Source organism: Berghia stephanieae, chromosome 4 (assembly GCF_034508935.2).
Source record: "Berghia stephanieae isolate SIO BIC M18660-M18661 chromosome 4, UCSD_Bste_1.3, whole genome shotgun sequence".
Lineage (NCBI taxonomy): Eukaryota > Metazoa > Mollusca > Gastropoda > Nudibranchia > Aeolidiidae > Berghia > Berghia stephanieae.
In genome coordinates this window covers 75,205,511-75,221,819 of record NC_088363.1, presented here as the reverse complement: position 1 = coordinate 75,221,819, position 16,309 = coordinate 75,205,511, and the positions used below count along the sequence as shown (strand labels likewise).

General features: G+C 33.6%; 1 protein-coding gene across 1 annotated transcript; it reads right to left on the bottom strand.

Annotated features, from left to right (window-relative positions):
• Positions 1-2,833: 2,833 nt before the first annotated feature.
• LOC144971244 (uncharacterized) lies at positions 2,834-11,699 on the bottom strand. The gene is made up of 4 exons (XM_078911801.1): positions 11,581-11,699; positions 10,339-10,552; positions 7,696-7,848; positions 2,834-6,899 (listed from the first exon to the last, which is right to left on the bottom strand). The coding sequence occupies exons 1-4, from the start codon at positions 11,590-11,592 to the stop codon at positions 6,625-6,627; spliced, it is 654 nt and encodes a 217-aa protein (XP_078767927.1). The 5' UTR covers positions 11,593-11,699; the 3' UTR covers positions 2,834-6,624.
• Positions 11,700-16,309: the final 4,610 nt, after the last annotated feature.

Genomic DNA, 16,309 nt, shown 5'->3' with positions numbered 1-16,309 from the left:
AGGATTGAAAGGTAGTGCAAAGCAGACCTAGTTTTTTGGTTGTTTTTTTTTTCTATTAGGGTTAGTTATATGTCTTAGTAAAGGTACTAGTGTGATTGTTTTTCCCATTAGGGTTAGTTTAAGGTACTAGGTTTTATTTTTTCTTAGGGTTAGTTGAGGGAATATTTGGATTGTTTCCCTTAGTACAAGGAGCTTTCGGAAGGCCTCCAGAACTTCCTTGGACATCTGTATGATATGGCTTTAAACCGAAGGAACCGATAGAACCGTTAAAATTAAAGGACCAATTCGTCCAGCGAGTTCCTCACTACAAATACCTTGGTGTAACAATTGATGACAGGCTCAAGTGGGATGAACACTTGAAAATAATTAGGCATAAGATGTGCAGACGTACATATTTTTTATCAAAACTCTCTCAGTTTAGAATAGATAAAACCCTCTGCACATTATTTTATAGAGCAGTAATCGAAAGTGTTTTGTCATTTTGTATAACAGCTTGGGGAGGCAATTGCTTAACAGTGGAAAGGAACAAAATAAATGCAAATATTAAAAAATCTATTAAACGCTATATAAATGATGTTGACGATGTAGATCTTTTATACGAGAAATTTTGTATAAATAAAATAACTAAAATATTAAATGACCAGTATTATCCACTAAGACCATCAGTTATTATGTCAGAAAGAAGTGGTCGCCCTTTCTCTATTTCAACGAAAACAGAGAGACACCGAAAATCTTTTCTGCCGTCCAGTATTAGGCTTTATAACAACAAGCAATAATCATTTTATATAATTATTTCGCATTTTTACTTTCAAAAAATGTAAATATTAATTTATTAATTTATTTGTTTTGCAATCTTTTCAATTTTTAATTTATAGTGACAGTTTTGACTATTTTACAGTGTTGAAATTATTCATATTATAAAGCGCAGCTCTGGTTATGGAGCTACTCCTTTTTCATATATACATCCTATTTCCATTGTATTTTTATCTTATTGTGTAAATTATAACTCGTCTGTACAAAAAAATTCCTTTTTGGGATGCAATAAAGTATTATTATTTATTATTATTAAACTTACTGCACCATCCATATACCTGTGACGTCGCCAGTGCTTTCTCGACGTAAACTGACTATTTCAGTGTGAATTTCACAGGGTTTCAGACATTTTGCGGCCAGAGACCAAGTTACAGATCTTACCTCTAACTTTGACCACTTTTTCAAAGGGGTAGCCATTATTGTTGAGCTGCTGTGTTTGTTTGTAATGCGCGATGCTCATGGTCCTCTATTGAAAATTCCCAAAATGATTGCTCTACAAGTGTGCGTTAACAGAATTGATAAATTTAGACTAGTTTTCAAGATACACCGTTTTTCCATAAGACAGCTCTCGTAGCTATCAGTAACATGGAACTGGGCTAATTAAAGACATAATACAAGACATGCAGTCTGTTAGGTGCTAATAATACTAATACAATGATTGGACAAAGACGACCCAGCTTTACACCACGGACACATCTGAATTTAATGTCCACCACCAAGAGGAAGAGGAAAATGTGTGCAAAATGACTTTCTTATGCATAATGTCCAGTCATCTGATCGATGGCTCGAAACTTCGGACCTAATTTATATTTTGTTGAGAGTCAAGGTTGCATGCCTTTATCTAAGGAGATGATTGTTTGATTGAGAAAGATGGGAAAATGGTCAATTTCAACAAGAATACTTTGTTTCAAATTAATTATAAAAGTGTTACACAACACTAATCAAGATCATCGAGGCTGATGTTACTTTGTAATTAGAACTAAACAGCACCTGCGACACTTCTTAGGTAAAATCAAAATCAGTAAAAAGCAAGATGATGGGATACTTAAAAGAACATTATCAGATTTAGATTCAAGAGAGTTCTAGTATATCCACAGAAGTGGTGTTGCTTGGCCCAAGTACCAGCCAGTGCCACCAAGAGGAGCACATTTAAAACAATTTTAGCACACAGGCCTTCAAAGCCATTAGAGATTTAGAAAATATTAAGTCCATAGAGCTACATTTTATCCCACTGTCAGTAGCAGTAGCAGTGGCTTACACCTATCGGATAAGATAGTATACAACACAGTAATTTCTGCCAGATATATTAGGCCAAGCTAGCCCACCGATGCTTGGATGACAGAGGGGTCAGAGGAAACAAAACGACTATACCATATTCTAAAACAATTGAATATCAGACCCCCCCCCCCCCCCCCCCCCCCACACACACACACACATCAATAATATTCAAGAGGAAAAAATAAGGTCAAAAAGTAATCCCCCCCCCCCCCCCCCCCCCCCCGATATTAGCGTTCACGATTACATTTCCAACCTACATTAATCAATGAGGAAGAAATCGAAGATCAGTCCTTAGACTCTGATAAACTTATTTGTGATGTGACCCATTACCTCAAAATGGTATTATGTGAGGATGGTTCAGATGATAAAAATTGAAATTACAGTCACAGATATGAGACTTGCTTTAAGCTATTATGTTTGATTGAAGAGAATTAATATATTATCCTCGAGTGACAAAATTGCAATTTCACAGTTAAGGACATTTAAACTTTAAAATCTCTTATTGAGATCGATTTACCCCGACATAATCAATTGTTGAGGCAATATAGGTCACTAATACAAAATTCATAAAATTATTATGAAGAAATACAAATACACTGTAGATCATTTTTAATGTGTCAGCTCCGCTTAAAATGAATTATATGAAGCCAGCGCTTTGATAAGATATGTATAGCTGAACCCCAAGCCAATACAAATTAAAGCAAATGCTTACATATAAAATAAAGATTGAAACAATTAAAGATTATATTCGTATAATTTATTCATTTCATTTGACCAGTAAAATATATACAAAAGGACTGTAAAAATGTCATAAATAATATCATGATATAAAGAAAAATGACCATGATAGTAAAACCATTTTTAAAAAAAAGCTAAAAGAAATCAATAATAACATTGATAAAAATTATGATTATGACGATGAAATTATGCCGCATATGATGTATACATAACAGTCATGACAATATGGTAATAAAGATGTAAATAAAATCAAACCAAAAACAAAAACAACCATGGTGGCAGAATACATCTTACTAAAATATTGTGGTCGAGTAAAAGTCAAGGTCATTACAAGCGTTACCATCTTTAATCCATACATACATAAGAACAAAATGTAAAAATATATGGGTGAAAATGTGAGAATACAGCTCATTGTATCAACTTTTGAGCTAGGTCGCATCAATTGTCAATTTCATGAAAATTGAGATTTTCCAATGAATACATTATTTTATCTTTTAGATTTGACGATGTTTTAGACTTGAAAATAAACTGTCAACAACTATTAAGTTTATTTTAATCATTTCAACAAAATGCTAAGCTTAACTTATGCCATATGATAAAATAAATTTGTTGTAAATCAGTTTCTTTCTTTTATTTTCTTATTTATTTTTTTTCGTGAATAACTTTTCTACTTTCCCTGACAAAATATGTGATTTCTCAAAATCAAATCAAGATGGAAAAGTAAAATTTGCATAAAGAATTGATTGTAGAATAAAAGTACCGTAAGACTCAATATTAGTTAACTGATATATTTTCTCCAAAATCGACACACATATTTCAAATATAAACCAATACTCACAATACTTAACACATGGGTTGAATTATAATAGCGGTCTCAATAACACAGAACAAAAGGTGAAACAATATCATTTTCCACTTTGAACACCTTTTCTCCAATATTATATACTTAAATTGTACCCAATGGAACAGTATCACCCTAGTGAGTGGTCAAAATTGTTAACACATCTTTGCCTTTGTGGCATAAAATAAATGATATTTCTAAACCGTTTGGTAACAAATCACAAACACACGCACACACAGACCCATATACACAAACTCATATCAACTGACAAAAACCAAAACAAGGATTTAATCGGCAAAATATGCCCTGCACAATAATTATTGACATCAGATTTTTCTTGATAATTTGATAAATAGAATCTAATTTTCAAACTGATTAAGCTTCATTGTTTAGGGAAGTGATGCTAAGACATCTAATATGGAACAAAAAACTAGTTATCAACATGGTTAGCAGTTAACATTGTCTCATTGACCTTGTATGACAAACTCGAGAAACTACCCACAATAGAGATTAAAATAATGAAAGAATGGTATGATAAGTAATATAACTGGTAAAATTCAATTATTTTATAAATATATGGAATACATATAGGGAATGTAGATCTTGTGTAATCATACTGATATATAAAAGGAGATAATATTAATATTTCAAATTGAAAAAAAACTAAAACAATCTTCAAATCATCATACAAATATGGATACATCTATAGATAGAATGAAGTTGATGTCACTCAGGTCTTTGTTAAGTGTTTTTTGCCATCCGCGTTTGTGAGTAATTCTCAGTAAACTACACTAACCAGACTATAAACGTTCATGGTTACACAGAGATTTGTGTGATGGTGTGTTATATTCCCGGATGGCAATGTTGTGAGCTTCTTAACCAAGCGCATACTATCGATAGAGTGAAACAAATGATAATGGATGATGAAATGCTGAGAGAGAGAGAGAGAGAGAGAGAGAGAGAGAGAGAGAGAGAGAGAGAGAGAGAGAGAGAGAGAGAGAGAGAGAGAGAGAGAGACAGACAGACAGAGAGGGAGAGATGGGGGAGGGGGGGTTAACAGAGAAAAGATATACCTTGAGCGAACTTATCTTTGTTATCACTGATCAGGGACGGCTCCATTCAAATTGTTGTATGGAAACGGAATTATGATTGATGTTAAGAATAAGTTTTAAAAGTGAATATTGGCCACTGATGAAACAAAACTTACTTGTTAAAGGACAAATCAAACTTTAGCACAATTGGATTATGTCTGCAAAGACGAATTATTCATCCGCCTCATAAATTTGCAGATGACAAAATTTTGGCACACACTTTAAAAAGTTCTCATAGCACTTCTTAGTCTTCTACTGAAAATCTTCGAGTGATTTTAAAAAGAAATGATGATAATTTTTAAAATAGCAATTGAACCTGTTTTCAATGTGGCACTTATTCCTACTTTGCCAAATTAGGGAATAAAAAAATATCTTTAAAAATAAATAAATAAATGAAAAAAGGAGGGAAAAGAATAAATTATCCCAGAGAGAAAAATGGGCTTCAAAATATAGGCACTTAAAATTAAAAAAGAAAAAAATGAATGGAATGTTACAGAGCATCACATATTCAATAATCCATGATAAGAGTTTAAAATGTTGCAAATAAAAGTTTAATAAAGTGTCATAAAACTTTGTATCCTATGTCTAGATCACATAAAATATAAAGACAAATTTGAAATGTTTCAATGGTTAAGGCTTTTTGAAATAAAATCAGCCACAAGAATGACAGGATAACTAATAAACGCATGTTATCCATACTAAATAATTTTTAAGCAATATTCCTACCTGATAAAATAAAAATTGTGCCACATTTCTTTACTAATAAAATGTAGCCTTGAAGTCTAATTCTATAGAATTTACAACCGATGACATGAATTTTCTTTTGTTATTCGTTGGATTGAAAATATTAAGTTTTATCCACATTTTAAAAGTGTGCTTTTTGTAAACAGTGCATCTTTAAAAAGGCATTCATAACAGGCTTTTATAAAAAAATCATCATCAGCATTTTTGACCGACCAGCCAAGGATTTTTCAAGATTATTATGTTGCTAACACTAATCCTGAATATCTCAAACAAATGAGTTTATTCATAGTAAATGAATTGAATAAAAACCTCTTCAGATTTCTTTTTTAATGTTGAACAAATCGAAAAAAATGTAGATATCAAAATAACCAACACAAATTAAGTTAAATGACATCTTGAATATAAAAATGGTTGAAATTTTATTCAATGGTAAATCGATAACATACAATTGACGATGATCAACCCCACCTAATAAAAAAATTCAAAGTTTTTTAAAAAATATAAAAAATAAAAAACATTTCATTTTCAGCCGCAACTCACCCATTACTTTATAAACCTAATGAGGTTTAATAAAGCAATCAAAATATTGCAAAGGCTCTATAGGCAATAATATGGTCAAGTGAAAATGGTAATGGAAAAGCAGGGTGTCATTTAAGTCTTTCAATGTTTGTATTATTATTCTTTTTATTGACACCAATCCCACTCTTCACATATTTTAAGTAAAAGTATGATTTTTAATTAACTGAAAACACTAGATTGATAAAAAGATCAGAAAGTATTTGTTGAATTCAAGATAGTGTATGATAGAGCAGTGGCAGTAATAATTATTCTCTCTCAAACTGTTTATAAACAATTCAATATCACAACAGAAAAGAACGACCAGTTCATTTAGATGTGAATATTGTGAATGAATTTTGTTTCTTCGTACTGAATGTATAAGGATAAGTTGCTTCTAGTAATAAAATTGTATTACCAAATGCCTGAACAGTTTGTGCAACGTGTATGGCCAATCTTAATTTCCTGTTAATAGTGCATACTCATTGTATCTTTTATATCCTGAAATTAAAATTTCATTAAACCATACGAAGTTTTCCAAACTCACAATTTAGTTACAACCATTTATGATATGTAAGATGGTGCATAAGACTGCCCATAAACAGATGGTGCAGGAGTCGCAACGGTGTAAGGAGGAGGGGCTGGACTCCCGTCATCATCAGCCTTTCCACAAAAACCTGCTAAACCTACCAACATAGCCCCAATCCACATCATACCACCAGCACAAGTCGTCAAACCAAATGAGTGACTCAAATAAATGTTGCGATCATAAATAGAGTAACCTTGGCTGATCTCCACTTTCTCACCAAACAAAGCACATCCAATCATGAGGAAAAGACCTGTAAATGGAAAGGAAAAAAAAAATCTACTCAAATTTGCAAAATTTCTTTTCAATACTCACCACTATCACTAATTTTAATTGCAAAATGTGTTTGGGGGGATAATTCAGGGTAGCTCTTAAAAGTGTTGCATTGTTTAAGTGCTCAGGGGAAAAAAACTTAAAAAAATAAAAACCCAAAAAAACACACTGATCTTATGAAATAAATAAATAGTAGAATAAAAAAGGAAACTGTGAATGTTAAATATCACTTCCATCCAAATCTACAAAAATGTGCCAAACTTCTAATGAAAAGTCTTTGAAATAATCAAAGTATAATTAACTCATTCCTGTCTTTAAGCAATAACAGGAATTCATTCATTTTGTTGTCAAATTCTGCATGCAAGACTGTAATTTCTTAAAAGAAGGTAATAAATGCGATAAACTTTTGTAACATAAGATTGAAAACAACTATTGTTCAAACTCCTCTTTTCTGTTTTATCTGCTCTGAATTTTCATGTCCAGATGCGAGATGAGGGTAGCATTAGTGTTGTTTGTATGTGTGTGTGTGTGTGTGTGGGGGGGGGGGGGGGGGGGGGGGGAAGAAGGAGAAGAAGTCACAATGGCCCAAAATGAAAAGAAAGACAATACAATTTTAGAATGTTCTGCTTAATAGTGCCTTCATTTTCTGTCTGAAAGGAGAGATCACAATGATCCAAAAAGAAAAGAAAGTTTCAATGCTTTGCTTTTTAATAGTGCACTCATTTTCTGTCTAAATTTGCCTAAGGAATTGAATAAAGAATCAAACACAAACTTACCAGACAAAATGGCTAAGGCAATAGTAGCTAGAGTTGTGATTCTGAGTCTGCATTCAAGCATTTCACGGAAGAAATGTACAAGAGCCACAATACTTGCAAACAATCCAAAGACTGCACCTGTTATCACTAGCCCTCGTACTTTTGGCAAATAGTCTGAGAAATTTATATAATGAATATATATTGGTAAATATATAAAGACCAAAAGCTAATGTTCAAAAAGTAAATGTTGACCAACAACAATCTTGGCTCCAACAGATTGAAGCCACATGTCTAAGACAAAACTGGTTACAGAGGTATTGTCAGTGAAACATGCCAGGTAATATTGTAGTCGCTGTTTTGACATTTCTTTCAAAGGGGTGAAGGAAGTAACATTCATAATTCAGGCAAGTTACACGTTTGTACTACGATGACACAGTTACAATTTATATTTCCGACAATGTTTCGTTTCTTTAATCCAAATGTCAGTCTTTGAGAAAAAAAACGAGGCAAAGAGATGCAGGATTATTGAGTTTTAATCTCAATAAGATGTATGAAAATATGTTACTTCAAAGGGTTATACAGATTCCATTTGCTAGTGGTGGTTATGATGATGATGATAATAATAATAATAATAATGATGATTATGATGATGATGATGATGATGATAATAATAATAATAATAATAATAATAATAATAATAATAATAATAATAATAATAATAATAATAATAATAATGATGATGATAAAGAAAAACGATAATAATTATACACTGTTCAGACTATAAACTATAGTCAAGTTCATTTCCTTTCTCCTTATGTACAAGGCATGTAGGCAAAATAAAAATGACAAGGCACTTGGACAAACAAATTTGATTAGAAAGACACTGTGGGTTGGATAATAATGGGTCACCTCTGTGTCAAAGGTAGACCAGACCTGTAAATGAGCTCTATAGAAATTGACTGAAACTTTTCGACAAACTGAAGAGTCAAGTTTGTTTTTTTTTTAAAATAAGGGCATCATTGGTGAGGAGAGTGATAAATACAATACATTAAAATAGTGGGTGTTATTACTTACTGGAAGTATGACTGCCATTGATTTGATGTAGAAGGAATGCTAAATAAGCATGTCATTCATATAAGTAAAGATGACTTCATCAAAGAAAGAATTCACAAACTTTGGAATTTTTCTGACATAGTCAGAAAAATAATCACCATTATCATCTTTAACTTCTAGTGCCAAGACCAATTGAATTTATTCCTCACATCTTTATCGATGCTCGACAAGTCTGAATTGCGATCCACGAACAGCTCAGGCAATGGGAGAACATTAATTAAAATAATGCATCAATGAGCAAACTTGATTTTCAATCAGTTAATGACAGGGGGAAAAAAATGAAATAAATATGACTCCTGGCCAATACACTGAATCATTAAGTAGGAGAGGTGAATTATCATCATAATGAAGAAACTTCGGCAGGCGTAGCCGTAGCAGAAAAATCCAAAGAGTCGAAATGAATGGTAAATCGCCACAGTAAACAGCAAGCTCACTTGAGCAAAACAAAGGCAGAAAATGTCCTAATTTGCGCGGGAATCAATTAGGCTACTTACCATTGTTCCTTACAATTAGGTACCCAATCAGTGAAGAAACGGTCAACCAGTTTGTTTACAACGCGAGGCAATTGAGATGTGCTTGTAGCAATCTATCCTAACTTTCGATTTGAAGGTGTCTACATAACGCACTTCCAGCTTTCTCATTTTACTTTTTCATTCTTTTAAAAAAAACCCATGTAAATGTGGTCAATTCTGGCTTAGATGAAACAGTGAAATTTATCACTCGGCGGCTCAGTTAAAATTGGCTACCGTTGGGATCACGACAGGTTTGGAAAATGAAACAATAATTTAATGAAGGCTGTGTGAAAATAAACTGGGATGTGTTCAGACACGCCAATTATAAAAAGCGTCGCTTAGCCTTGGCAATATATCCGTCGTTAATATAAACGGCCCCCATGAGCTATGCGGAGCGCTGTGGAACACTCCTAATTACTTTACGGTCATTCGACTACGATTTGTGAATTCTTTCTTTCTTCATTTCTTTCTTTCCTTTTTTTAAATATTTGAATTTGACAAATTGAATGAGTTCAGTTAATTGACTGAGAATTTACAGGTCTACCAAGGTCTTAACATCAAATATTTATGCGACCTGATATCCTGTTTTAACATCTTCACTTTTTTTTTAATGAGACTTTTAGTAGGAAAAAAGTGTGTGTACCAGTAAAGAAAAACAATGTAGAAATGTACAAAGAAATTTTTTTTGAAATAACATGCCTATTTTCAGGAAAACCTGAGCTCTTTGTTAATGCATTATAAAATGAATCCAATATTTTTATCACTGAAATTAATATTTGAAAAATCATAAAAAGAAGGCTAACTCATGGAAAACTGCTTGTCAATTAGATTTATTTCAGTCATCAAACTATCTCTCTGAAACAAAATCAAAATGGAGGAAAGTAGGTATAAAAGGGTAAGGGAATTAGAACTTAAATCTTAATGCCTAATCTCACCCGATCATCTCTCTTTAATTAAAATAGAATATATTTTTCCTGTCTCTTGATTGTAAATGATTAATTTATAATATTCCATTGTCACATTACTTTACAACACTTACTTGATTTGTCATAATTGTCCATTGGATTATTACATCTGTCACTTCTACTCCAGCAAACACGGTGAAGACCAAAATGCATTTCAACATCATCCTTATAAATGTTGCTATCACGAATCTCTAGCCAGTAATTAGTTGTCAGACCAACAATGACAAATATTATGGCAAGATAGATAAAGCCCAAAGCAATCCCAAGGAAGAGTCGAAATTTCAAGGGCTGTAAATAGAAAGTTAAAAGTCATTTTTTTTTAATCTTTATAATGACAAAACAGAGAATACCCTATCCAGATCTTGAGATGCAGTGGTCACCTTTGAGTCTTAAAGTTAAAGGGACAGGATTTGTCTCTCACTAGGCTAATGGGTTAAAAATCAAGACATCGGGTAATGGGTGTCTAATGCCAAGCTATAGATTCTCTGTTTGAACAATTTATACATACATGTTGCCTTCTGGCAGCCCAGCTACTGCTTACTTTATGCCTATATAACCATAGATAAATGAAAGAGGTCAAGGTCATAAAAGTTATTGGGCACCAAGCTCAATGCCCCGTCAGTTTCAGTGAGATAGTGTGGATAAATCCAAAGTGATATAGCAAATTATGTTTCTTATGTTTAGCCGATTTTTAAATTATGCATCATTTGCGTCATATTATGTAATAATTAATGATGTGTTATTTTGAAATGTGTGTCTTGCTCTTTATTAATTAATAAATTAATTTAAATTTTAAATGAATTGTCCTCGATAAGACTAACATTTTGGTATACAATCTGCTAATAAGAACTCCATATTGACTGTTTTAACCAATTTTCATTAACGGCATACGATTTTGGTCACATCTTTCCAGTGGTAATTTTGGGGTAAAAATCAGTCTGAAATTTCTGACTTTGACTTTGAACTTGAAACTGCCGTAGCCGTAATTAGAATTTATAGATATCTAGGTAATCAAGATAGAAACAAAATTCAAACTGTTTTGTAATAAGTGTTGCTAGCTCTTTCATATGACATTAGTTTCAAGTGTGTGAGTTACATTAATTTTTTTTGTTTGTTTTAAAGTTAAAGACCCGTAGTAAGGATCACAGTCCCAGTCCCAAAAGCCAGAAGAACCTGAGATAGCCTGATAGTGATAGCCCCTACCGCTCTCTAACTATTCCCATAGCATGAGAAAACCTAATGTCACGTAAGTACTTAATGACCCGACAATAATGGTCCTCAAATTAGACTGATTTTTTTTTCTATATATTTTTTACCGAAAATGCCATCTCTTCTCCAATACTAGAAAGTGGATGGCTTCGTTGTGTTCAGTGTTGAGTTCGAGAGTTCAATGTTTTTGTGGCCGACTTCCTTGTTTTTCTTGAAGCGGAAACAGTTTTCTCGAATTGATTCAAAACATTTACTCTGGAGACTAACACTACCAAAGAAAACTAAAAATGAAGTGAGCAGAGACAATGGAGAATAAAAATTTCGCGGCGGCGATGGGGGCTCGAACCCGCGACCTTACTGGTACGACAATTCCGCCTGGCCGGGAAGAGCGTAACTTTACCTATGAGCTATCCACGATCCCAAAAAAGATCGCGTTTAATCTTAGTCTTTTATTAAAGCCTTCTCTCCCTGACTTCTTGAGGTCACGGGTACAACACATACACAAACACCGCGAAGTTAGTTGGCTAGCATTTATTTAAGCTTAATAGCCAATATTCTCAACACAAACGTGTAACATAGATATGATTGAGACATTGAGTATGCTCCGGTATTTGGGGTGACTTTTTAATTCAGAAAAGTGAGTGGAGCAGGCACTTATGTTGATAACAACAAGAAATTAAGTGAGTAGGAAAGTGCCAGAAGACAATGCCCATTCATTTCTAGTTGTTATCAACATGTGCCTGCTCCACTCACTTTTCTGAAAAGTTAAACTGAAAAGTGCAAGGGAAAATAGTGTTTAAAATAAAAGGACTAACACAAAACAAACAACGTTCTGGCCCTTGGTCTTCGCCAGGACACAAACAACTTTATATTTTTGTGTATTGATGTGTGTCTTCTGACGAAGGCCTGGGGCCGAAACGTTTGTTTTGTGTTGTCCCCTTTTATATGAGTGACATTTACTCACTTTATTTTCTGTCCATTTTGGGGGTAATTTATATTAGATTAGCATTAGATCGAATGAATTTCTGACGGGTAGAATTGATGACTTAACCGCAAGCCAATGTGAATTTTATGTGTGGTTCTCTTAGTTTATCAACTACTTAATTTGAATAACGGGGACATAATTTTGATTAGATAGAGGAGGGGGAGGGGGGGGGGGTATGGAGAAGTGTTATCAAGTTGTTTCAATTTCGGTCCGTCTCTTTTTGTTCAGATAATCAATAGTATAATTTATTATCAAGGTTGCAATTTTTTCTTATACTTAGGGAATTCGGTATGTTATAAACTCTCATTATATTGTCCATTCACCTGCTAAACAGAAAAAGTAAGGACATAATGTCTTTTTACTGGACTTCAGCACTCAGACAGGGGTCGGTCGATTTGTTTGTTGGCAACCCTGTATTATGCATCCCCTATATCTCTATTTTTTTTTTAAATTTAATTTTCTTACCTTGATATATATTTGTATGAACCTTGGCGTTTTATTATTATATGTGACTGATGTGTTATTTATACTATGCTTGCTTAAATATTACCTACTATTTTAAAAGTCCAATGACAAATCATTTGTTTATACCTTGAGTAAGTTTAGCATGAACCGAGTTTGCTTAAAATTTTGGTCGGCCATGAACAACGCTGCCTAAATTAGACGAGATAAATGTAAGTTCTCTTTGTAGAGACACAACTTATACTATTGAAATATGGTTTTCGGAAACCTATGGATTATTTATTTACTCTTAAAAGGCCAGAAAACAAAATATACCGTGTATTTGGCAATAATGGACACGATCGCTTTTTAACCATTCAATGAAATTGAAAATAACGGGAGAATAAATTGTCTTCTATGTTTCAATACCAAAGAGTATAAGAATGACATCAACACTTTGAGCAATGCTGGGTTGCTGTTTATACAAACTCAATACCTCCCCTTCCTCCCCCACCCCCTATGCCCCGAACTTTTGCAACATTTTGAGATATAACACAGCAGCAAAATTGGAAACAAATAATACACAAACAACCACGCGCAGAGAGAGAGAGAGAGAGAGAGAGAGAGAGGGAGAGAGAGAGAGAGAGAGAGAGAGAGAGAGAGAGAGAGAGAGAGAGAGAGAGAGAGAGTTACCAGTATATTTTTGTCCGATCAAAACATGAGGTTTTTTACATACCTTACTAAAACCGCTCGGACAAAAATAATATAATAAAATGGTTGTTTAAAAACAACGGAATGAATTAAGTTGAAGTAACTCTGATTTTTGTTATTGTTTATTGTTATAGACCGCCAATTGGAGGATTCCTTATCATTTGATTCTCTCAATCTGACTTTAACGTTTTATGTTATACAATATTATACATAGTTTTGTGTGGTGGTACGATTGGTTAGGCCAGACGAACAGGTGAGTATTTTGACTTAAACGCTGATTATACATATCCATTAGACAGTCCGAATCAGGTCAAGGGGCGTGGTTATGTTCTCATCCACTAAAGTTTAATTCCAATCAACACGGAAATGAGCCAAACTGGCATTTTCCAGTAATAGAGCAGTAAAGTTAGGTGCCCCAAACGTAAACAAAGGTCGAGAAGCACGTGGCAAACCACGTGTTCCTGTCTTGACAGCTCACGTTCCAATGTAAATTATAGAAAAAAATAACCTTTAAAATTTGGCTGTTAGGTGGCAAAAGAAACACATATTCATAAATACTCGATCATGCATCAAATAATGTCTAGATATGGATATTTTATGGAACACAAGGTAAAATTTTCTAAAATTTATCAAAAGTTACAGTCTATCTATTTTTAGACCAGAGCAAATTATTGCGCTGGTGTGAACAAAACGAGAATTATTCGGACCCTGATTTTCATAATAATTTAGCCTTATATTATTATTTCTGCAACTGTTAGATTTTATGTAAACATATTTTCAATACTGAAAGTGTATTGCCTACAACTCAAACTACAAAATTGGGAGACCTATATTGTGCGTAAATTATTCCGGTCCCTAACGGAAATCACTAGCAACTTGTTATTGTTTACGTTTGGGGCACCTAACTTTACTGCTCTATTAACCCCTTTGCATTTGAGTACAAGTACAGTAGTATTTAGATCTACGATTATACATAATCTTTTGTTTTCTTTATCCTCTTAGAAATAATAGGTTATTTTGTTCCTAATCAATTTTCTATCTAGGCTAGATCATGATTCACTGATAAGTGAATCAGTGATGTACTCCATTTTCTCATGGGCTAAACACATTTTTTTTAAAATTATCTAAATGATGATATCGATACTAATTGAGATGAATCAACGAGTACAATGTCTAGCGATGGGCACTAATTGATACTGAGCAGTATTGATACTATCGACTGAGCAAAATTACTACCGATCGTTTGAGTTAACCATAATTGGATTCAGTAGTCTGATGTCACGCCGCCCGGCAACGGCGGCCATCTTGGTTCTAAACAAAGAAAATCATGTCTTATGATCAGAATGTATAAAAGTCAAAACAAGATCATATTTATAATGTTTTTCTCCTCTGGATACACTTTTATGCTCGTCAGAGAATATTTCATAAGGGCGTCCGCCATTGTTCCGATAGAGCAGTAAAGTTAGGTGCCCCAAACGTAAACAAAGGTCGAGAAGCACGTGGCAAACCACATGTTCCTGTCTTGACAGCTCATGTTCCAATGTAAATAATACAAAAAAATAACCTTTAAAATTTGGCTGTTAGGTGGCAAAAGAAACACATATTCATAAATACTCGATCGTGCATCAAATAATGTCTAGATATGGATATTTTATGGAACAAAAGGTAAAATTTTCTAAAATTTATCAAAAGTTACAGTCTATCTATTTTTAGACCAGAGCAAATTATTGCGCTGGTGTGAACAAAACGAGAATTATTCGGAGCCTGATTTTCATAATAATTTAGCCTTAATATTATTATTTCTGCAACTGTTAGATTTTATGTAAACATATTTTCAATACTGAAAGTGTATTGCCTACAACTCAAACTACAAAATTGGGAGACCTATATTGTGCGTAAATTATTCCGGTCCCTAACGGAAATCACTAGCAACTTGTTATTGTTTACGTTTGGGGCACCTAACTTTACTGCTCTATAGTTTAGAGCCAGTGTTACTAAGTTACCATGCGTCATTAGGAAGGAAGTGACGCTACGACTATTGAATCCTATCTGGCAGCACGTGGGAAAACACAACTGTGGGGAGAGCGGCTCAAGATAGACATAGATTTTGAAACCACTTTTTTTTGGAGTGGTGGATAGCTCATAAGGTAGAGTCAAGCTCTTTCCGGCCAGGCGGAGTTGTCGTAGCAGTAAGGTCGCGAGTTTGACCCCCCATCGTTGCCGCGAAATTTTTATTCTTTATTGTCTTCTGGCATTTTCCTACTCACTTCATTTCGTGGTAAAACACATGCTCCTATCCCAGGCGCCCACTTTCCATAGCAAATAATGGTGGGGGGGGGGGGGAAATAACCATAAATACACTAAATACACGGTTGGTAGGAAAAGCACATACTCATAATTATTCGATCACACATCAAATACTATCAAGATTTCCATATATTATTATGAACCAAATGGTAACATTTATCAAAATTACCGTCGATGTATTTTTAGACCACGGTAAAGTTAATTGTTCAAAATTAAAGCTCTTGTGTGAATAATACAAGGACCCAGATTTTCAGAATAATTTAGCCATACCTGATTAATTTAACTAATAAAACATTTTGTTTGTGTATGTTTGTTTTCACTGAAAGTGTAATGACATGTAAAATAACATCTAACATCAACAATAAACGGGAGAACTATTTTGTGCGCAACAT